Source organism: Rhinatrema bivittatum, chromosome 8 (assembly GCF_901001135.1).
Source record: "Rhinatrema bivittatum chromosome 8, aRhiBiv1.1, whole genome shotgun sequence".
NCBI lineage: Eukaryota > Metazoa > Chordata > Amphibia > Gymnophiona > Rhinatrematidae > Rhinatrema > Rhinatrema bivittatum.
The window spans coordinates 241,196,069-241,218,466 of NC_042622.1; the positions used below are offsets into that span (position 1 = coordinate 241,196,069).

At 46.9% G+C, this 22,398-nt stretch overlaps 1 protein-coding gene across 2 annotated transcripts in view; it reads left to right on the forward strand.

Moving 5' to 3' along the window:
- PIK3R2 (phosphoinositide-3-kinase regulatory subunit 2) overlaps positions 1–20,100 on the forward strand; it is a 183,069-nt gene extending 162,969 nt beyond the window's left edge. For both annotated transcript variants that reach the window (XM_029614323.1, XM_029614324.1), the window contains exon 16: positions 13,567–20,100. In XM_029614323.1, the coding sequence (XP_029470183.1) occupies positions 13,567–13,756 (190 nt within the window). In that variant the 3' untranslated portion in view covers positions 13,757–20,100. The remainder of the gene's footprint in view (positions 1–13,566) is intronic.
- The last annotated feature ends 2,298 nt before the right edge of the window (positions 20,101–22,398 follow it).

Consider the following 22,398-nt stretch of genomic DNA (forward strand, 5'->3'; position numbering starts at 1 on the left):
AAAGTTTTTTTCTTTTTCGGGCTATTGACTCCCCCTTTCCTCACGTTCACTTTTGGGCTCTTTTTATTGCGTTTCGCCACTTTTTCGTTTGTTTTTTTCGGCAGCCTTGTTCCTTTTTATTTCTGGCTTTCATGCTGCACATTGCAGTTTGGCTCTCGAGGGACGGAGTTTGTTCAAATTGTCTCTCAGGGGGGAGAGGGAGCCTCCGCGACCCCTGCAAGGATTGTCCTAAGGGTCCAGACTGTCGCCAGTGCTTTTGGGGAGCTTCGCCCCCTTCTCTCTGTCAGTCCCCGCTAAACGTGACAGGGTTTAAAAAAAAAAATGTTATTTTTCTACTGTGCGCACAGGTTTCCCGGGGCTCCAGAGGGGCGATTTTTGCCAATTTTTTTGGCCTCGTGCTCGTTCCCTCTCCGCTGGTATGCCGCTGGGTTCGGTGTGTTCGGCATGCGGGGAGCCGGTGGCGCGGCTCTCCCGCGATGGCCTTTGTACACGGTGCCTTCCGGGAGGGGAAGGATTGTCGGGGAGCAGCAGCGGGTTGTTTTCGGCACGCTCCCAGGGCACAGGGAGGAATTCGCGCCACTGCCGGCCTCAGTGGTCCTAAGAAAGGACTCAAGGCAACTAAAGCTACAATTGCTCGATGGTTGAAGGAAGCCATAACTTCGACATATATATGTCTTGGGTGCGCAGTACCGGATGGTTTGAAAGTGCATTCAATCCGTTCTCAGGCGGCGTCTTGAGTGGAGAGTCAGTTTGTTTCGCGGCTACTTGGAAATCTTTACACACTTTTGCTGAGCATTACCGTTTGGACGTCCGTGCTCCGGATGGCGACTGTTTTGGCAGTAGTGTCCTTCGAGCAGGACTCTCCAGGTCCCACCCCATTTAGGGCAGCTTGGGTACATCCCAGCGGTCTGGACTGATCCTGGTACATACAGGGAAAGGAAAATTGGGTTCTCACCTGCTAATTTTCATTCCTGTAGTACCATGGATCAGTCCAGACGCCCGCCCATGGCATCTGGAGAGTCCATTCACTGTCATTTCTCTCTTTATTCTGCAGAATATTCTCATGTGAGCAGCCTTTACGTTACTTGTGGAAGTACTCCCTCCATGTACATAAGTTCCAGAAGTTATGCAGTTTTTTCATTAGGTGGTTCGATATAGCCATTGGTTCTTATGTTGAGGTTATGATATGTTTCATTCTGCTATGCTGTGGATTATACTGAAGGATCGCAGGTGGCACACCAGTATAAGAGGGGATGCCTTTCAGCTTTTTTTTCTCTGACTCCATCTGCTGGAAGGGAGACACAACCCAGCGGTCTGGACTGAACCTTGGTACTACAAGAACGAAAATTAGCAGGTAAGAACCAATTTTCCTTTGGCATTGAAGGCATTGCCCTCAAATGATGGTATCTTCCAACCGAACACACTCCGTCTTGAGGCCAACACACCACCTTCTCCAAAAAATCTCACTTGTGGAGTGCCATAGAGCTTTGTTCTCTCCCTAATTCTCTTCAATATTTAGGTTGTTCCAGTCCTTCAACAATAAATGTCACCTATTTGCAGATGACATTCAACTTTGTGTCAAAATAGAATCCAATCAAGCCTCTCCCATTGCCAGTCACAACAATTGTCTTACTACAGTAGCTCAGTGGCTCAGTAATCACAAACTTAAACTAAATCCCTCCAAATCCAAACTTCATTGGTTAAGCTGCCGAGGTCATCCCCTGCTATCTCTACCTTCTCTGTCAGGAATCTCTACCTTCTCAGCCCCAAGAATCTGTACTCAACCAAAATCTCTCAATGGAATATCGCATGTCTAAGGTAGCAAGAACTTACTTCATATATTTATTTATTTATTTAGATTTATATTCTGCTTTTCACACTCTTTTTTTCAGCATTTCAAAGCGGATTACATTCAGGTACTGTAGGTATTTCCCTATCCCCAGAGGGCTTACAATCTAAGTTTGTACCTGAGGCAATGGAGGGTAAAGTGACTTGCCCAAGGTCACAAGGAGCAAGAGTGGGACTCGAGCATCTACAGTATATCTACAGTATGTCAGATTTGCCAACTACACAACTTCCTTAGTTAGCCCAACCTGGCTAGTATAATTCATGTACTAATCGCCAGTCGAATTGACTATTGTAACTCACTGCTGAATGGCATTTCTCAGAACAGTTTGAAACATCTCCAACTCATGCAAAACACTGCAGACAGAATTCTGGTAGGGGTCAAAGCAACTGTCTACATTAGGTCCAACCTACACAAATTGCACTGGCTACCAATAGAAACCAGGATAAAATTCAAAACCCTCTTCGTGTCTTCAAATGTGTGAATAGCGAAGCCCCAGAATACCTCTCCCTTCTTACTCCTTTCACACCTACCAGAGATCTCTGATCTTCTTGAAAGGCACATCTATCCTACAAACCCCCGCCATCCATAACACATTGAACTGCAGAAGACTGAGAGGTTTCAGCTGCTAATCACCTAAAATCTGGAACAAGGTACCACTATCCCTTCACCTTGAACCATGCTATCTCACTTTCCAGAGAAAAGTAAAGGCTTTGTTTTTCAGCTAAGCCCTTTCCCAGCCTGTTTAATAAAATAGTATTCCCTGTACGTACCCGGATCAGTCCAGATGCCTGGGTTTATGCATCCCTGCCAGCAAATGGAGACAGAGAAAGTTTCACTGACACTGCTACATAAACCCCAGTGCCACCTGCAGTTCCTCAGTATTTTCTCTGTCTCTAGCAGATGGCACAGGGTGCTCAACCTGCAGGTCTGCTGGTTTTTTTCTTTAACGCTTTTTCTTTTGAGCCTTCCTCCTGGGTTTTTTAAATTTTTTCTCTTTAGGATTCTTTGTGGGTTCTATCCCGTCCGGTAGAGGCGGACGGGCCGGGGGTTGTTACCCTTTTGTGAGCCCATGGGGTGTACATCTGGTTGTCCAGATCCCTCCCTCGCGGCTGCAGGCTCTCCGAGGATTTTTTCCTTCTCCTAGGGCTGAGATGGCCTGTTCCCTGTACGTACCAGGATCAGTCCAGGACACCTGGGTTGTGACTCCGCACCAGTAGATGGAGACAGACTAAAACTTGTGGGCGGAGCCATATATGCCCCTGTGCCAGTCACAGCCCCTCAGTCTTACTCTGTCTCCAGTAGATGGTGCAGGTCCAGTCACAGCCCTGCCTGACCTGATTCTTGGTAGTTTGTCAGGTTTGATTTTGAGCTAGTTTTGTTAGGTTTAATTGTTTTGTACTAAATTGGGTTTTGTTTTTATTCGTTTCCCGGGTGCCCTGCCTCCCAGGGGAGTTGAGAGGTCCTGAGGGGACTACCCTCCCCCGGTTGAGGCCGCTGCCAGGGCTGAGGGCCCGGCTGTTTTCAAGTGGCAGCGTAGGGGGTGACACCGGGGAGCCCGGTTCACTCACCCCCATTGGCACAGGGCTCCAGGACCGTGGACAGCAGTGAGTACTTACAAAAAAAAAAAAAAAGGGTTTTACTTTTCTCTGCTTGTCGGCTCTCCTTTTCGTCAGGGCTCCGTCCTCTCTTCACGGGGTGGGGGCCGCTTGCCGTGGGGGCGAATTTTTAAATTTAATTAAGTTCTTTCAGGGCGTTTTTCGCCGCGTTCGCGCCTCATGCCGCATGGGTCGGTCTGCCGAGCAGGCGGCTCGGCACACGCGCGCCTCCCTAGGGACGGTTTTTGTGCTTCATGTCTCCCGGGCGGGGAAGGGCCGTCCGGGCCGCGTGGGGGGAGCCGTTCCCGGGCGATCCACTCGCCGCCGCGTGTAGCAGCAGCGTCGGGGGGGCCAGAGGAGCTCTTTCCGGCTAGCGCGGGAGTGGCGGCCATTTTAAATTCGGCCCGCGAAATCGCGCGGGTGCCGGCAGAAAATGGCGCCTTCCCTCCGCCGCTTTCCCTGCGACGGGTTCGCCGGGGGGGGGGGGGGGGGGGGGGGTTGCTCCAGCGGGGGTGGTGCCCCTAGAGACCTTAGTTCTGGGCAGGAGTCCTCGGCTTCTGGGTTCTTTCGTTTTTCCCCGGATTTTTTGCGTTGTTGTTACGCGAGGGCCCTAAACATAGCAGCCGCAGGCGTAGGCAGGGGTCGGAGGCCGTTTCGGGGACCCACAGGTCGGGTCCCAAGCGGAAGAAACGCAAGGGGTCCTCGGACACCAGGATGTGAAGAACCCCGCGGGGAGTCACGCGGGGGGCTCCACAGGCCACGGATAGTGAGTCCTCCGTCTCGGATGAGGTGCATTCCCACGAGGAGTCCCCGAGGGGGACCGAGGGGACGCCAGGCGGCGGTTCCACCCCGCCCGGAGCAGGCGAAGGGGCGCAGGCTGTGGAGGCCGATCCTGAAGTGGTCCGCCTCTTCCGCAGGGAGGAACTAGCCCCGCTTATCCCAGCTATCCTGGCGGAGCTGGGCCCGCCGGTGCTCGCTAGACAGCAGGCCAACATGGATCCGGTACTCCTGGGGGCTCACTGGCCCCGCGGGGGGGGGGGTTTTCCCTTCCATTTCTCGTCGACGGATATTCTGTTTTCAGGAATGGGATACCCCGCAGTTAGGCCTCAAGGTGACAAAGGCCATGGACAAGCTTTATCCTCTGCCGAAGGACGCGTTGGAGCTGTTAAGGATCCCGAAAATGGATGCAGCGGTGTCGACGCTGACCAAGAGGTCGACGATCCCTGTCACAGGAGCCACGGCCGGTGGGGCTTCGGGCTCATTCGACGCGGTCTCATGCGGCGTCTTGGGCGGAATCTTCTCAGGTGTCGCCTCAAGGGTTTGACGGGGCGGTTACCTGGAAGTCGTGGCATACCTTCTTTAACCATTACCGGTTGGATGTTCAGGCTACTGAAGCTGGGAGCTTTGGAGAGAGGGTACTCCGAGCGGGACTCTCTGCTTCCCACCCTCGGTAGGTTTGCTCTGGTACATCCCAGGTGTCCTGGACTGATCCTGGTACGTACAGGGAAAGGAAAATTAGTTTCTTACCTGATAATTTTCGTTCCTGTAGTACCAAGGATCAGTCCAGGATCCCGCCCGCAGTGATACGCTTAAGTAACGGAGAGTCCGCTCATTGTCGTTTGCCGTACGCTGACCCCTTGTTTAGTCGCTCTCCCGGTTGGGGAGTCTAGTTCCTGTAGGGGTATTGGAATTTTTCCGTTTACATTGCAAGTTTTTGTATGGTTAGCTATGGTTGCCTTCTGGTATTTTCTACTTTGACATTACGTATGACTGAGGGGCTGTGACTGGCACAGGGGCATATATGGCTCCGCCCACAAGTTTTAGTCTGTCTCCATCTACTGGTGCGGAGTCACAACCCAGGTGTCCTGGACTGATCCTTGGTACTACAGGAACGAAAATTATCAGGTAAGAAACTAATTTTCCTTTCCCTGTACATACCTGGATCAGTCCAGACCGTGGGTTATGCTTCCCTTCCACAGGTGGAGACAGAGGAAAACTTGAAAGGCACCCTCATTTAACCTGGTGTGCCTCCTGCATCCCTTCAGTATTTCTCTGTCTCCAGCAGATGGAGGTGGTGCAAACCCTGCAGTCCTGCCCTGTTTCTGGGGTTTAGGCTATCCCTTAAAATTAGCCAAAAGTGAGCTAGCTATAAAGTTTTGAATCAAGCAAGTTTTAAAAAAATAGGAAGAAGTTCTTCTGCAACAGGGAGTGTTTCCCAATCCTCCCAGGGGGTTATTAGATCTTGCGGGGTCATCCCCTCTTGTGGCAGGTTATTGGAGCTGAGGTTGGTAAGCCCGTGGGGCTCCAGCCAGGTAAGGAGCTGGGGCAGAGATTACAGGTGGTCTGGTCCCTCTCTGACCCTGTGGCGATCCTCAGCATTAAAAAAAAAAATAAGTAAATTGAAATTTTTGAAAATTTTTCTTTTTTGGTTGGCTGCAATCCAGGACCCCTTCCTGTACAAACTGCCGCATTTTTTACTAATTTCGCCGTGTTTTTGCCACATTTTGGGCTGTTTTTCTCCCTCCAAGATGCCATTACTATCTTTGTGTGGCATGTGGAGAATCGTCCATGCAGCTTTCCAGGGCCGGTATTTGCTCCCGCTGCCTTCCTGGAGGGGAAGGTAGCTCTTTTTCTGGGTCTGCAGCATTAACTAAGCCCGAGGGGCTCAAAAACGATCTGCTCCCCGGGAGCCTCGGGCTGACCCTTTTCCCCTCAGTGCAGGGACAGTAGCCATCTTAAACACCTTTGCTGAAGCTCAGGCAAGGGCTGTGGGGACGGGGGAGCTTCCCCCAGCGCTGTCACCAGTCCCTACCAGTCCTGACAATTTTGATCAGGATTTTTTCCAGGGGGACCCTGATGTCCAAGGGGGAGATGATGTTGATTCTGATTCCTTTTCTTTAGATTTTTGTCCTCCTCATGCATAAAGCCTTTTTGGCTTCCCGGTCTCCGCAAGGTGATGCTTGGCCAGTGAGACCTCCGTAGGGACCGGCCCCCAAGGTACCCAAGTACACGGATGTGTCTGGGTCTCTACGGGTCACAAAGTTAAAAAGCTCCTTGGCTTCAGGAGGAGCAGCCGCTCTGGAGGTTCCAGGCAGTGTGGCTACAGCTGCAGTGACCTCTCCTTTTCCTCCAGCTGTGTCAGAATTGGAAGATGAGCAGGGGAAGCAGACCCCCTTGGATAGTGATGACCCGAAGGTGGTCTGTCTGTTCCAGAGGGAGGAATTATAACCCCTTATTCCTGCAGTTCTTTCTGAGCTTGGGGTGGAGCTCCCCCTGCAAGCTCCGCCATAAGACTCGGTGGACCTTGTTCTGGCGGGACTTAGAACGCCGACTCGAGCTTTTCCTTTCCATCCCATTCTCCAGCAGCTGATGACCAGGAAGTGGGACGCTCCAGATGCTGGTTTGCGGGTGGGCCGGGCCATGGATAAGCTGTATCCATTACTAGATGAGTCTCTGGAGCTCCTGCGATCTCCCAAAGTGGATGCTTAGTCTTGGTTGTTGTTAAGCGGACCACTATTCCAGTCGTGGGTTCGGCGGCTCTAAAAGATCTTCAGGATCGCATGCTAGAAGAACTGTTTAAGCGCATCTTTGAGGTATCAGCCCTGGGTATCCTGGCAGCGGTGTGTAGCAGTTACATGATGCGTGCGAGCCTGCGCTGAGTCCAGCAATTGCTGATGTTTAGAGTTTTCCCTCTGGGGGAATCAGAGCAGGCGGAACACTTGGAAGCTGCGGTGGCATATGGAGCGGATGCACTATATGACCTGCTCCGCACTTCCAACAGTGGCCAGTCCAGGCCATAAGAACCTGGCAAGTACCCAAGAGGGTACTTGCCAGGTTCTTATGGCCTGGATTGGCCACTGTTGGAAACAGGATGCTGGGCTTGATGGACCCTTGGTCTGACCCAGTATGGCATTTTCTTATGTTCTTACCATGTCGTCAGCAGTGTCAGCAAGGCGGATTTTGTGGCTCCGAAACTGGTCAGCGGATGTTTCCGCCAAGACTCAGCTTGGAGCTATTCCATTTAAAGGTGGCTTTTTATTTGGTGAGGATTTGGAGCAGTTGATAAAAGTCCCTGGGGGAGAGCAAAGTTCACAAGTTACCAGAGGACAGACCGAAACCCTCCAGAGGATTTCCATCATTCCACTCTCGCTTTCGAGGGCAATGTAGGTTTCGGCAGAGCAGGCCACAAGTGGCCGGACAGCGACAACCAGTGGCCAGGAACCAAGCCTGGTCTTCGTCCTTTCGAGACTGCAGACCCTTCTGGGAGGGTGGTTCCTCCTCCTCCCTCGCCTCCAAGACTACACAATGAGATGGAGCCAGCCCATCCCTCGATTCCTCGGGTTGGGGGGGTCGCCTGTCCCGATTTTACGAGGCATGGGCCAGAATTACTTCCGATCAGTGGGTTCTAAGCATAATAGAAAGAGGCTGTGCTTTGGGGTTTGCTTGACCTCTCAGAGACTTCTACTTAATATCCCCATGTGGTCCCCAGGTCAAACGGCAGATTGTTCGTCAGACTCTCGAACGTCTCCTAGCTCTCGGTGCTGTGAAACCGGTTCCTCCAGAACACTGGAGGACAGGGAGGTACACAAAAAAGAATAGATGCCTCAATCTTTTCCAATGTTTATTAAAATGGAGACGTGTTCGTAAATTGCCCAATGTTTATTAAAATAGAGACGTGGGGAACCTCCAGTAGAGGACTCTCCTAAGCTGGATTCTTGTCTGGAGGGACAGGAAACAAATGATGGGGCAGGATCAAGCTCCAGCTGTGAAAGGGGACAATCCTAAAATGGTTCATCTTTTCCACAGGGAAGAATTGTGGCCCCTTATTCCCTGTGTCCTTAAGGAGCTGGGAATGAAGATTTCCTGAGAGGAATCTGATCAGGAAGAGGTGAAACAAGTCCTGGATGGCTTAAAAGGTCCGGTGAAGGCCTTCCCTTTCCGTAACTCGGTGAAGAAGTTAGTGGTTCGGGAGTGGGAAACTCCAGAGACCGGTTTGAAGGTTGGTAGAGCAACAAATAAATTATAACCATTACTGGAGAACGCGCTTGAATTGTTGAGGCTGCCAAAGTTGGATGCCTCAGTGTCAGCGGTTACGAAGAAAACAACCATTCCAGTGGCCGGTTCTTCAGAGCGTAGAGATATGCAAGACAGGAAGTTAGAAGTCCATGCTGCTGTTTACAGCAGTTGTATGCTTCGTGCTTGTTGACACTGGGTGCAGCAGCTGCACACTGATAAAGTGAGATCAGCGGCAGAGACCGAGCGGCTGGAAGCCGTGGTGGCCTATGGAGGAGATGCGTTATATGATCTCATCAGAATGTCCTCCAGGACTGTGATGTCAGTAGTCGCAGCCAGATGGCTTCTTTGGTTGAAGAACTGGTCAGCGGACGTTTGGTCTGTCTGTTAGGGGCGTTACCTTTTAAAGAGAAACTGCTTTTCAGAGAGGACTTAGAGGAACTCATAAAGCAAGTGGGAAAGAATAAAGGGCATAGGTTGCCAGAAAATAAACCAAAGGGTGGAAAAAGACCTTGCTTTAGGGAGAATCAGCTGTTTTGGCAGAATAGGGCTTCGGGAGGAACCCAGAGACAAAGCACTTGGAGGCAGCAGTTCTGGAACCAGTCCTTTAGAGGCTGAAAACCAAACAGAGATGGTTCTGGCCAGGGTGCATCTGGACCCAAGTCTGCCCAGTGAATCGAGGCCGGTCCAGTCTTCGGTGCCAGTTATAGGGGGTCGGTTGACTCTCTTCTATGAGGAGTGGGCCAAGGTCACAATGCACCAGTGGGTCCTAACTGTGATAAGATAAGGTTATGCTTTAGAATTTGCTCACCCGCTAAAGGTCTTGTTCATGGTGTCTCCTTGCGCCTCCATAAACAAAAGGCAGGTGGTACAGGAAACCATCAACTGCTTACAGATGCTGGGAGCCATTGTTCCTGTACCCGTAGAGCAGAGCTTTCCAAACTTTTCATGTTGGTGACACACTTTTTAGACAAACATAATTTCACGACACGGTAATTCAGTCTACTAGTAAACCAGAGGTTAAAGGTTAAACGAACGAAACATATTTCGACAATTTATGTATGTTTCCTTAAATATATACATAAATAAAATGTTTCACGACACAACCTATCTCATGAAAACCTTAAATTTATATTAAAAATATATATTCCAAGATTCATGTTATAATTTATGAGAAACAATAATAAAACAAATTGTCTGTCCCCCACACACTCATATCTCTCCCCCTCAAGCACATGTCTGTCCCCCCAGCACGTTTGCCCCCCACTCACTCATCTCTCTCCCCCCAGCACATGTCTGGCCCCCACACTCATGTACCTCGTCTTTTTGATTGTTGCCAGTTAAGTGCTTCACTCCCTTCCATGATCAACAGACACTGCTGCTTGCAGTCAGTACTCCTCATGGCCAGGCCTCATCGGCAGCAGCAGCCAATGCAAGGATGGCTGGGCTCGTTCCACCCACCAAGCCCCCCCAAAAAACGCGATTGACAGCAAAAATCACCCAATAATAAGCAATCCATAAACCGAAAAAAAAGTGAATCTCTAGAAAAAAAAAAGCCCAAACTCGCATCAGAGTTGACCGCGACACACCTGCACACTGCAGGCGACACACTAACGTGTCCCGACACACAGTTTGGAAAGCTCTGCCGTAGAGGAATGTGGGACGGGAAAGTATTCCATTTATTTTGTGGTCCCAAAGAAGAAAGGGACCTTACACCTGATTTTGGTTCTAAAAAAGGTGAACATGGCTCTTAAAGTTTGTTTTTGGATGGAGGTCGTGCGCAAAGGAGAGTTTGGGCCTCTCTAGATTTGACCGGTTTACTTACACCCAGTGATCCGGCCGGATCATCAGAGATTCCTGTGATTCATGATTCTCGGGACACATTTTCAATTTTGTGCCCTTCCATTTGGGTTGGCAAAGGCTCCAAGAATCTTCACCAAGGTGATGGTTGTGGTGGCAGCGGCTCTCAAGAAGGAGGGCATACTAGTTCACCCGTATCTGGACGATTGGCTTATTTGAGCAAAGTCAAAGATTCTTTGTACCCAACCAGTGGCATTGGTATTGCAGTGATTAAGGTCCCTGGGTTGGGTTGTGAATCTTTTGAAAAGTTGGAGTTCCTGGGGGCGCGTTTCAACACCAGGACCGCTAAAGTGTTTCTCACCAGGGAACACATTTGCAGACTACAAAGGCAAGTTTTCAGCTTGTTGGAGAGTGTGGTTCCCAAGGTGTGGGATTACCTGCAGGTTCTCGGTTCCATGGCTTCCATGTTGGAATTGGTTCCTTGGGTGTTTGCTCATATGAGGCCTCTGCAGAGGGCATTGTTTTCCTGGTGGGATCTTTTGTCAGAACAGTTTCATCTATCACTGCCTCTTATGGAGATGGCCAGTTCCAGTCTCTCACTGTGGCTTGGTCCGGACCACTTAAGTTGGGTTGTAAACTTGGATGTTCCGAATTGGATAGAAGTCACAATCAATGCCAGTCTCTTCGGTTGGGGAGCTGTATGCCAGACTCAGTCGGCGCAAGGCCAATGGTCGGCGGAAGAGGCGTCGTGGTCTATCAGTCGCTTAGAGACAAGAGCATTGCAGTTCACATTGCATGCCTTTCTACCTCTCTTACACGGAGGGCCGGTAAGGATTTTGTTGGACATTGCAACACCAGTGGCCTACATCAACTGACAGGGTGGTACGAAGAGTTGGGCGGTGACTCAGGAGGCCCAGGAATTAATAGACTGGGCAGAGCAACATCTGGAATTATTGGTGGCTTCTCATATAGCTAGGATAGACCATGTACAAGCAGATTTTTTCAGTTATCGACAGCTGGATCCTGGGGAGTGGGAGTTGTCAGAGGAAGCAATGCAGCTTATCTATTGCATGTGGGGCATGCTCCACATGGACTTGATGGCAACTCAAAGGAATGCCACAGCTCCATTCTTCAGTCACAAAAGAGAACGCGGAACGGAAGGGGTCGATGCCTTAGTACTCTCATGGCCACAAGGGGTTCTTCTGAACGTGTTTCTGCCATGGTCGCTGGTGGTCAAAGTGTTGCAGCGAATAGAGATTCATCCAAGAGAGGTAATTCTAGTGGTGCCAGAGTGGCCTTGGCGGCCATGGTTTGTGAATTTGATCAATCTAGTGGTGGAAGGGCTGCTGTGTCTCGCTCATCTTCCGAACCTTTTGCACCAAGATCCCATATTTTCAGATCAGGTGGCTTGCTTCTGTCTTGCAGCTTGGCTTTTGAGAGGAAGCATCTTAAGGTGGAAAGGGTATCCCAGGGATGTCATTTCCACTCAGCTGCAAGCTAAGAAGACTTTGACATCCTTAGCCTATGAGAGTGTGGAGAATTTTTGAGTCTTGGTGCGCACAGCAGGGAGTTGAACCTACTCGAGTGTCTGTGGTGCACATTTTGACCTTTTTACAATGGGGGTAGGTAAAGGGTTTGGCCTTTAAGTCCCTCAGAGTACAGGTGGCAGCATTGGGCTTTCTTAGAGGCAAGGTGCAGGGAGTAGCTCTAGCTGCACATCCAGATGAGGTGCATTTTCTCCAGTGGGTGATGTATTTGCGGCCTCTGATGCGAAGGTTGTCGTGTCCCCCCACCCCCCCAGCTTTAACTTGGTCCTTAAGGGGATGTGTGTGACTCCATTCGAGCCACTTAGAAGGGCAACTATAAAGGATCTTACCTTAAAGGTTGTTCTTTTGGTGGCAATTTCTTCCGCTAGGAGAATTTCAGATTATAGGCTCTGTCTTGTAGGGATCCTTTTCTGAGGATTACGGAGTCTAGAGTCTCTTTGCTTAAAGTTCCTTCCTTTCTTCTGAAGGTGTTATCGTTGTTTCACTTGACTCAATCGGTAGAGCTTCCAGCCTTCCCAGATCTGGACGTGGTGGCACCTCACGGGAGGAAGTTATAGCTCTTGGATGGAAAGCAAGCCTTGTTACGGTATCTCAATCACTAATAGCTTTCGTCTATCGGATCATCTTTTTGTGCTATGGAGTGGCGCAAAAAAGGGACATAAGCCTTCAAAGTCCATCGTAGCGAGGTGTTTGAAAGAAGCGCTGGTTCGGTGTACATCTGTCAGGATCGTCCTATCCCTGAGAGGTTAAGGGCTCACTCTACTCGCAAGTAGCATCCTGGGCCAAACGTCAGCAAGTATCGCCACATGAGATTTTTAGGGCGGCTACTTGGAAGTCTTGCACACTTTCGCCTAAATTATCATTTAGGTGTCTAGGCTCCAAATGCCATGGACAGTGGTGAAAACGTGCTTCGAGCAGGACTCTTGCAGTCCCAGTCTCTTTAGGGAAGCTTGGGTACATCCTAGGAGTCTAGCCTGATGCGGGTACGTACAGGAAAGGAAAATTGGTTCTTACCTGCTAATTTTCGTTCCTGTAGTACCACGGATCAGTCCAGAGTCCCGCCCAGTTGATGTAGGGGAGAATTGGAGAGTCCGCTCAAACTGTTATTGTAAATAGACTGAAGAATGGCACAGGTTTCATTTGGTTTCTTCCGTTAAGGTTGGAAAGAATCGTTCCCATTATAGGGTTCCACTTGCTACTGTTCGTTCAGGGTGACATGTTTATATGGGGACACGTTTGTTTATGTTCAGTGGTATCTTGGCTTGGGTACAGGTCAATACTGAAGGACTGCATAACCACATAACCACCAGGTTATGTGGCAGCAAAATGTTCTCTGTCTCCATCTGCTGGAAGGGAGGCAAACCCCATGAGTCTGGACTGATCTGTGGTACTACAAGAACGAAAATTATCAGGTAAGAACCAGTTTTCCTTTCTCGGACATGGCTTGTACTGCCTTGAACCAGCCCAGCCTGGCTATGTTGCAGAGGCAGCAGTCATAAGCCTCTCATTCCCCCCCAGTCTCTTGAGAAGGTTGAGCAAATCCCGGCTGCATCACATTAGCCATGCCTGCTGCCAGACTGGGAGGGGGAGGGAGCTTGCAACCTTTCCAGATTTCTGGAGAGAGTCTTGGACTCTGACCCCTGACTGAGAATTTTCACTTTGGTGGCTATGGGGAGCTGCTGTAAAACAGGAGGAGCAAAACCCCAGGATAAAGAGAATACTGTAAATAACTTTTCCCCCTTTTCTCCACTCCCCTCCTTAGGGTCGACGGCGACACAAAGCACTGCATGATCTACAAGACAGCTTCAGGATACGGCTTCGCTGAGCCGTACAATCTGTATGCTTCCCTGAAGGACCTTGTGCTACACTACAAGCATGTCTCCCTGGTGCAACACAACGACTCCCTCAATGTCACCCTCTCCTATCCTGTCCTGTCTCAGCCGGCCAGATGAGCAATGCAGCCTGCAGCATGGTACTGCGCATCAAGAAGGCATCCACCTTAGGGGAGAGGAAGTCTAATAATGATGGGAGCTATTCTTACACGGCATCTTACTCTTCCCAGCTTCCAATAGTCGTACTGGGCACGAGTGTGGGAAGATGCACCGGAGATACTTGTGATTACTTGTAGTTTTACATATATGTTTATACATATGTGTGTATATATAAACATATATAAATATAAAATCTGATTTGGAGGGATACCCTCCCCCCCCCTATCTACTTAAAATGGGTTTATAGCTTTTGGGAACTGTATGGGCTGTACAGATCACTGAAACTGTTCTGGCAGGTTTTTTTTTTTGGAGAGGGAGTGGGGGAGTTCCCATTTGTTTTGAAGTACGAGGAGTTTTTCCCCTAGTGAAATAGTTAAACCAAAAAAAAAAAAAAAGAGCTCCAACTAATACTCATTTAATCACTTTCTCCCCCTACCCCGTGCTTTTATTTGCCATGAGAGAGCGAGATGGGAAGAATAAGCATCGTTTCAGAGAACTGCCACGGTTCAGGAGACTGCAGTGTCAGGCCTTAAACCTTATTGGGGGGTACTGTTTTAATTATCAGTGTATAATAAGAGTTTGGAGAGAAGGGAGGGAGAACAAAAACCTACAGCTGAAGCCTGAAATAATCATCGCTGTGGCACCTTCAGACAAAAATGTGTTCTTGTCATTACAAGTCTGACAGCATTTTTGTATTTTACTAGTCACTGTGTCAGAGTTGGAGCAGCCTCATACGGTTTTGCTAAGTACATAGTGCAATTTGTTAAATTTGATATTAAGAAGGAAAGGAAGTGTTTGTGTGTGTGTGTGTGTGTGTGCGTGCGCATGTATATATTTTATATACACATATATTTATCTATATAGATAGATGCGTGCGTGCACACATATCCGTGCTTACGTGGACACACTCAGACTAACCTGTTTAGTTTGTGTGTGTTAAAATTGTTTCATTCTGATGAATATTGATGCGAGTGACTCTGAAAGGTTAAAGACAACTGTAGATGTGTAAATAGATATGTTTTGCCACACCTCTCCCCCAGTCCTTCACTGAGTAGGATGGGTTTGTTTGCTGAATCTTCACTAATATGCAAAAAAAAAAAAAAAAGGGGAAAGTGGTGAGGAATGAGGAAGGGAAGGTGAGAGTGTGCGCCCGCACTAGGGATGCTTGTGATCCTGCTCTAGTTAGACTTTGAGGAAGGGTCAGTCCCATCTTTGGCTTCTTGTGTTGGTTTGCCTCTTTCTTTTGGGGATAAGAGGCTCTTGCTTAACCTCCTGTTGATCTTATTCTTGGTTTTCCTTTCCCCCTGTTTTTTTTTCTTTTTTGTTCAAACGTAAGAGAGGATGCCCAGCTTTCACCAGTGCTATAGGATATCCCCTCCTTCGCACTGGTCCTTGCTGCCATCGTGTGTGGCTTTGACGGTATCGATTATATTGTGTGAGCACGAGGATTTCTGCCACAGGGGAGTTGATGATACTTGTGGCCAGGGTTGAGGGGTGGCTGTTGGGAGTGAGGATTATGGTCCAACCTGGAAGCAGTAAAACTTTAACCGCAGTCGCCCTTTGTCCCCCTACCCTAACAAAGCTTGCGGCGCTATTTTTTCCTCCCTCCCTCCCTCCCCTTTCTTTTATTCTCTTACAGTGTGAGTGGTGCTGCTTGAACCAACAGCGCCTCCAAACTCCCACTGACTTGCAGGTGACTGTCATGACGAAATGGGGGAAGGGCACTTTCATAAACCCTAGACTATGCTTCTTTGGCCTTTGGAGCAAAGTGGAAACCAGGGGTTGGTTACACTGGGTGCTTTTTTTAATTTTTTTTTTTGTTCATTGTAACTTCAAATTGAATTAATTAAACCCAAGATGGTCAGTGCTGCTCCTGTAATGGTACAGAGGTAAATATATAATCTCAAAATACAAGCTATTTTTAAACGAGCACTTGTAATCTTTAGTACTGTAAAACTTTACTTGAGCTTAATTATAACTTTTCGGGGCTTCATTTTTTATTTCCAATTGTCGAGAAAGAAAAATCAAATTAATTTGTGTTGAATCTTGTAATAATGGTGTACAGGCATTAGTCTGTTAACATATTATTGAAATCAAATTTTAAAACATAAGCTTCTTAGCATTATACCCATTAAGTAAGGTTTTATGGTAGTGGGAGCTTGTGGGGAAATTTTGGTTTTAACCAGACAAAGATGTCAGCAGAAAAGCATCATAATTTTATATTACACCCTAAACCAAGAAGATTTGTTCAGACTGACTAGACCCGGGACCAAGGTTCCCCTTTTTCAGAATCCCATATTAGGACTCTGAGCTCAGCTTATGATGACGACAACTTCTTGACATGATGTGCCTGGTCTGGATTAAAGGCCAGACTGCTAGACGGCGTTCAGTCCGTTGGGGATTTGTTGCTCGAGTGAACCACACTGCTAGTTCTCCCTGCCTCTCCCCAGCATGCTTGCACGCAAGTCAGAAGAGCCTGCCTTTTTTACATTTAATTTTCTCCCACTTACAATGTGATTGGCATTTAAACCGATGTTGCTGAATACGAGTGGCTGAGAAATGTGTGAGAGGCAAGGCGGATTGCAGGAGGGTGACACCCCAAGCTCCTGGGTCAGGTACTAAGATACGGGCATGGCTCTATCCTTCTGCGTGCTTTATAGGGGGAAGGGTGTGTGGTGTCTTGGCATTATGCATGAAAAGAGCTGGTCTTCATGGTCTGGGAGCTGAAGCAGCAGAGAGTTACAGTTTATGCTGGGCCGACAGATGGCCCAGCCTCAGGCAGCTGTAAAAAAAAAAAAATCTGCACATCAGACAATAAATAGGCAATTTTTGTGAATCAGGTTTTTCCTCAGCGATATGCATCTGGGTGTATAGATATCAGAATATGTAGGGAGACAGAATGCACGTTTGACACTATCTCCATATGCACCATGAAGAAGGAAGAGCAAGTAGACAAGAATGTGCTGAATTTTTTAAAAATCATATGAGATCCATATTCAGTCACTGTCCGGATGTCAAAGTTTGCTGAATAAACTCATCCAGCTAACTTTGGAGGTATATTCAATAGTGCAGCCGCACAATTAATTATAGCTGGCTGGCTGAAAGTTAGCCAGATAACTTAGGACCAGACTTAGCCAGAAAGCTTATGCAGCTTACTCTGAATATCAATGTCAGTGGATAATTTATCCAGCTAAAATATAGTCAGTTAAGTGCCCAAATATTCATTTAGCTGAATACCTTCTGGGTTATCCAGCTAAATGCCTCTGAATATGGACCTCCTATATTTCCATAGATTCAATTCTTTGGTACTCCCAGGTATTGTGGGTACAGGATGGAGGCAGTTTTCAAGCTGTCCTCATTTGGACAAAGACCACGCATGCATTCTACCTGCAGGCTTTTGCACCATTTCCCAAAGCAAAGGTACACACACACCTACGTTTGCTTTAAAACTTGCCCCAGATCCAGAGTAGGGTGGTTTTTTTTTGGGGGGGGGGGGGGGGGGGGGATGCTGGGAAAAATAGGTGTGAAGATTTGAAAATGCCATCTGTGTGTATTTTTCCTCCCCCGAACTAAAAGTATCTTTCTTCCCTGTTCCCACCCCTTAAAGCAGCTAAAATTATGTAGCCGCGCCGAGGGTAGACGGCTTTCAGAAAGCCGATTAGCAAGGGTTAAACGCTTTGAAAATTGTGCCCTGTACCTGCATGCACAGCTTTTTCTCCTTTGTGCCACTGTCTCTTTACTGGGGGGATTTGCAGAAGTCACTGGGATTGGGAGGGGGTGTTAATCCTGAGCCAGACCCATCCTCTCTAGCACTATTAACCAATAATAAAATTCATTTTGTAGTCTCATTAACACTAACGTAACTGAAATTATTTTGTTTATATATACTTGTTCTTTTTCTAAAAGTCTAGTTTGCTTAAATCAGTTATGCAGTAGCATCATGGGGGAAAGGGATAGAAGTTAGGATTGTGGAGAATTTTAGATGAAATCTGAAATCCAGTGGTCTTATTGCTGTTTTGCCAGGGGAGGGGGCACCGGTGAGGCATTTCCTCCCTTTAGGAAAAGGTAAATTAGAGTTGGGAGAGAGTTGGGTAGGGGTGGGGGAGTGAGGAGTGGTGAGCTTGTTCTCTTCCGAAACTACCAGCATGCTTTCCGAAACGCACCACTTCCAAATTGCGAAAGACGTTTCAGTACATTCATCCCCCCACCCCCCGAGTCTGGATCGGTGCAGTGAGAAATCAGAAGTTGAAGGTAGACGGTTAGATTTCAGCTACACAAAATGTTTTGACTGACTGTGTATATAGTACTGTATATACCTCCTAGGTAAAGCTGCTTTATTTGAAAGATAAAAGCTAGCTATTTACACCTTAAATGTGTATGTCTTCCACAAAACCATCTCTGACCCTTACTGAGTCCCTTTGGGAAAACCTGCATCCCCTGAGCATTTTTGCTCGTAGGGTACAGCAGAGGTGAGAGAACCACCAGGGACCGTAGAAATGAGGTTATGGTACCAGAATAACAATTCATGGAGGCGATAACTTTTTTTTTCTATTTTTTAAAGCTATCTTTATCCCTTCAAACAGTTTCTAGCTAGTTAAAGTAACACTATATTGCAATCCCTGATAACTTGTCCTTGACATTATACTTTGCTTTTACTAAGCCACTCTGTTCAGCCCTCAATTGGGTGAGTTGTGGCAGAAGGAGCATCATGGTAAAAGGAGATAAACTTGATCCGATTATTTCTCAGCAATGCTTTGAAATGCCAGAACAGAAAGCCAGGGAGGAAATAACGACACTAACCTTTAGTTGGATTATCAGTCCTGGTTACTATTCTGATTTTGCCCCGCTGCCTCTATCGAGTAGTAGCAGCAGCAGCATCTCCTAAAACCAGTATCTTTTTGGCATGCCAGGTAGTTTATATTGCTTAAAATCAGTAGATCTGCAATTTGATTGGCCTAAATGGTTTCCGAGCATGTATTAAGTAATCCTATCCAGTCCAGTTTTTTTGCATCTGCACTAGACCCCATGATTTATTGTTTACTGCGAGAGGGTTCTGCTGTAAATATTATTTGCACTATTCAGTACTAAATAGAATATTTCTGTGAGCACAGATTTTAAAGTAAAACCTTTTGCAAATAGATATATAGCTTTATTTCCCAAAATCTTTTTGGCCAAAGTCCTTATTGAAACATCAAAACAGGGGATGTTCCTAACCAGTTTCCTTGTGGTCATCAATGTGGTGGCCATCTGGGGAGTTGGATGAAAGGGACTTATTTTTTTGCTTTATTTTCTAACTGAAAAGTTAAAATGGGTATTTCAGTGGCAGGAGGGGGAGAGTGTGAGTTCAAATTTTTATGGTGAATGAAACATTTTTTTAAAAATGTAGCCAAAGAAAATGATTTATAAGGTCAAATATTTTTTGAAAGCCTTTTGACTAAAGAAGTTAAGACCGTGAGGTACTATAACAGACATCTTAATGGTTTCAAGGTGGCAGCCATTTTAGGATTCCTTTGGTGCTCAGCATTATAGGTAGCCCATGCCTTCCAAACCTTTGGCTACTTTGCAGTAGTATCCTTGGAATGTCAGTACTCCAAATGGGTTACACAGGTGGTCAGCATAACAGTAGCTGCAAGGTGGGGGCCTGCTTAAGGTCATGACTGTATGGGAGGGAATCCTGCAGCCACTGCATATAGCACACTTATGCTTCTTGCAGATTTGCAACACTCGGGCAAGCGCTTTGAGGTTGCACCAACCCAGCACAAAATGAAAGAAGCACTCATCCACTAGAGACGAGTTCATATACTAAGGTATGAAACATCTGGATTCTTATTCCTAAGGAATGTAATTCTTAATTGACCTAGAAATGTTTCAGTATTATTAGCACTACAGAATATATACTGGAAATCATAAAACATTTCTGTAATTGCATGATAATGAGTGTGCAATGAAACATATGTGTATATAGACAGAGGCACACACCACAGACAGGTAAATGCTCAGATGCGCGTTTTGGACACGCTAGACTAACGCTTGATTCAAGAAGGGGATTAATGCATCCAAACGTGTATCTAATAGCACTCATCATATGTAAATTCCATGTAGATGAGGCTATTAGCTATTACCCCTGATACAAAAAATTGACAGTCAACGCACCCTTTTTGACACCTTTCTGGAGCCTGCATTGTCATACTGCAAGTCAAGAGCACTTGAAAAACAAAAAATACTGGTTTTCTATGGTTCTTTTGACTTAAGTAAGGGCTCGATTACAAAAAAAAAAAAAAATAAATTTCTGGGCGCACAATATACACACTGCAGGCGTGCATATATGTTGTGCATGCGAGTTATCTGTAGCGGGATGAAACGGACACTTGCATTAAGCGTCCATTTTCCTAACCCGTGCACGGTCACGTCTCCTGGGCGCCCAATGCTTTTGAGCACTAGGGATGCACAATTTTTACCTAGCGCTTCCTTTTTAATGTGGCAGCTCATTAAAATCAAGCATCATGCGCCCAGGAGAGGTGGATGTGTGTGCGTTAAGACATGAATTGGCCCTAGAGGGTTTGTCTATGTCCTATTAAAAATGCTAAAAGAAGTCCTTATTACCAGCAAAACAAAAAATTAAGCAGTCAGACCAACAAAGCAGTTTGTCCTGCATTTAAGGGGGGATTATTGTAGACACTGTCCAATGTTTTGAAGCACTAGGGCCATAAAGGTCATGTCTTGACTCACCCTAGAGCAATAGCCCTCATGAAATATGCAAACCTCTTGGGTATTGCTTTCATGAAAAGAAAGGGCAAAATAGTTGTGTAATCTACCCCTGAATTTACTTGATGGTTAACTGTCATGTGATCCCCGACAGTCTGACCCCCCTCTCTTGCACTCACTGTTCTGAAGCCATTTCATGATCGTCTATATAAAGCCATAAACTGTTTAAATATTGACTTTGAAATAGATGTTGCTTACATCATGTGTACAAAAGCCCATTCTACAAGTTTATGTACCCTGACCCTTCCCCACCCCTCCCAATGGCTAGGAGAAATTTTTGGCAAAGACCCTTTAAAGAGAGGATGCGCCTTCTCGTACAAAATAAAGACGCCCTTAACTGCAGTGTGTGACGGGACATCCTCAAATCCACCTGTGAATTTCGGAATTGTGGATGTTTACCAACCTTGCTTCCTTTTTAATTTCCCTTTCACTCTTGAAATTACATCGAAATTAGATGGAAGGTTTTGTCATGTAGTGGTTTGTATGTATATGTATACCTATATGTATGTGTATATAATATGGATCTACACACACGTGTGTTCTTTGGAGACCAGCACGCCTTTTACGGGGTAGAAGTTGTTCCCTATCTGTGTGACTTGTGTCGGTATGATCTATGCAGATGCTAAGCAGAGCTGTCTTTACGGTTCTCTTCCGAGCTTGGAGCTGTTGGTTAGCAGGGAGCCAGTATTCTGTCATGCAGCGATACACCACGCTGACTGACTGCATCATTGGCTTGGCTTCCTTAAGAAACTAGCCTGCCTGCATTAGCTAGCTACCTTTGCTGAACGAAGCAGCTTATACAGCAGGTGTACAGGATCTTGTGTGAAATCAGATTTTTTTTTTTTAAGAAGCTGTTAGCACTTTAGGAATGTTGAAAAATTTTGTGTGTTTATTCTTTTTATGTTTGGTATCTCTGCCACAGAAGAGCTAAAAAAATTTTCTAGCTACAGGCAGACAAGGAAATGGAATAGACTGATGGGTGACCCATTCCATCCCCATCTTAGAAAGCCTGGACCAAGAGGCTTGGTTGGCAATCTTGGTGGGATGGGGGAGGGGGTGGGAAACTGCCAGTGTTCTGTTGGATGCCCAGTATCCCTGGGCTTCTGTTACCTGGCCACACAGAGAGGTCGCGCATGACTGTGCTTCCAAAACCTGTCTTGGATAGGCCCCAACCAGTTGGGTTTCAAGATATCTATACTGAGTATGGATGAGATAAGTTTGCATGCACTGGAGACCTAGTATATTCAAATTTATCTCATGCACTTTCATGGTGTATAGAGTGAAAATCCGAGTGGAAAGTTTTGTGAAGCCACCATTTATGGATTTTCATCTTTCCATGTTACAGTCCAGACCACTAAAAGGGAAACAAATATTAGTGGGCAGTTTTATCCTAAAGAAAGAAGACTATTGGAGTGCTTTTGCTTCCAGTTCTGAGTGGCTTGTTCCATTTGGTACCCTAAAATGTGCAGTCTTTGCTTTGCGTTGTCCTTGCAGGATACACCTTTTCTTTTTTTTTTTTTTTGTTGGGGGGGGGAGGGACGAAGATTCTCCCTGCAACAAGCCATTGCTGTATCCAGTTGGAATTTAACCTTGCTCCATTCATAGTATGGAAGATTCAAGAAAGGGCCTGTGTTGTCCTGGGAGAACTTTTAGTGCAGCACAGTCAAAAGTCTCTGCAATATTGTGATCCTGAACTCTGGGCCCACTCAAAAAGAGAAATAGTATGGGCTGATTCAGTCCTGGGTTTGCCCCGAATTCAATGAGAAAAATCAGAAATGCAATTCCGTGCATGCCATGGGGCAAAACCAGCACTAGATCAGCTTTTTTGGTTGACCTGG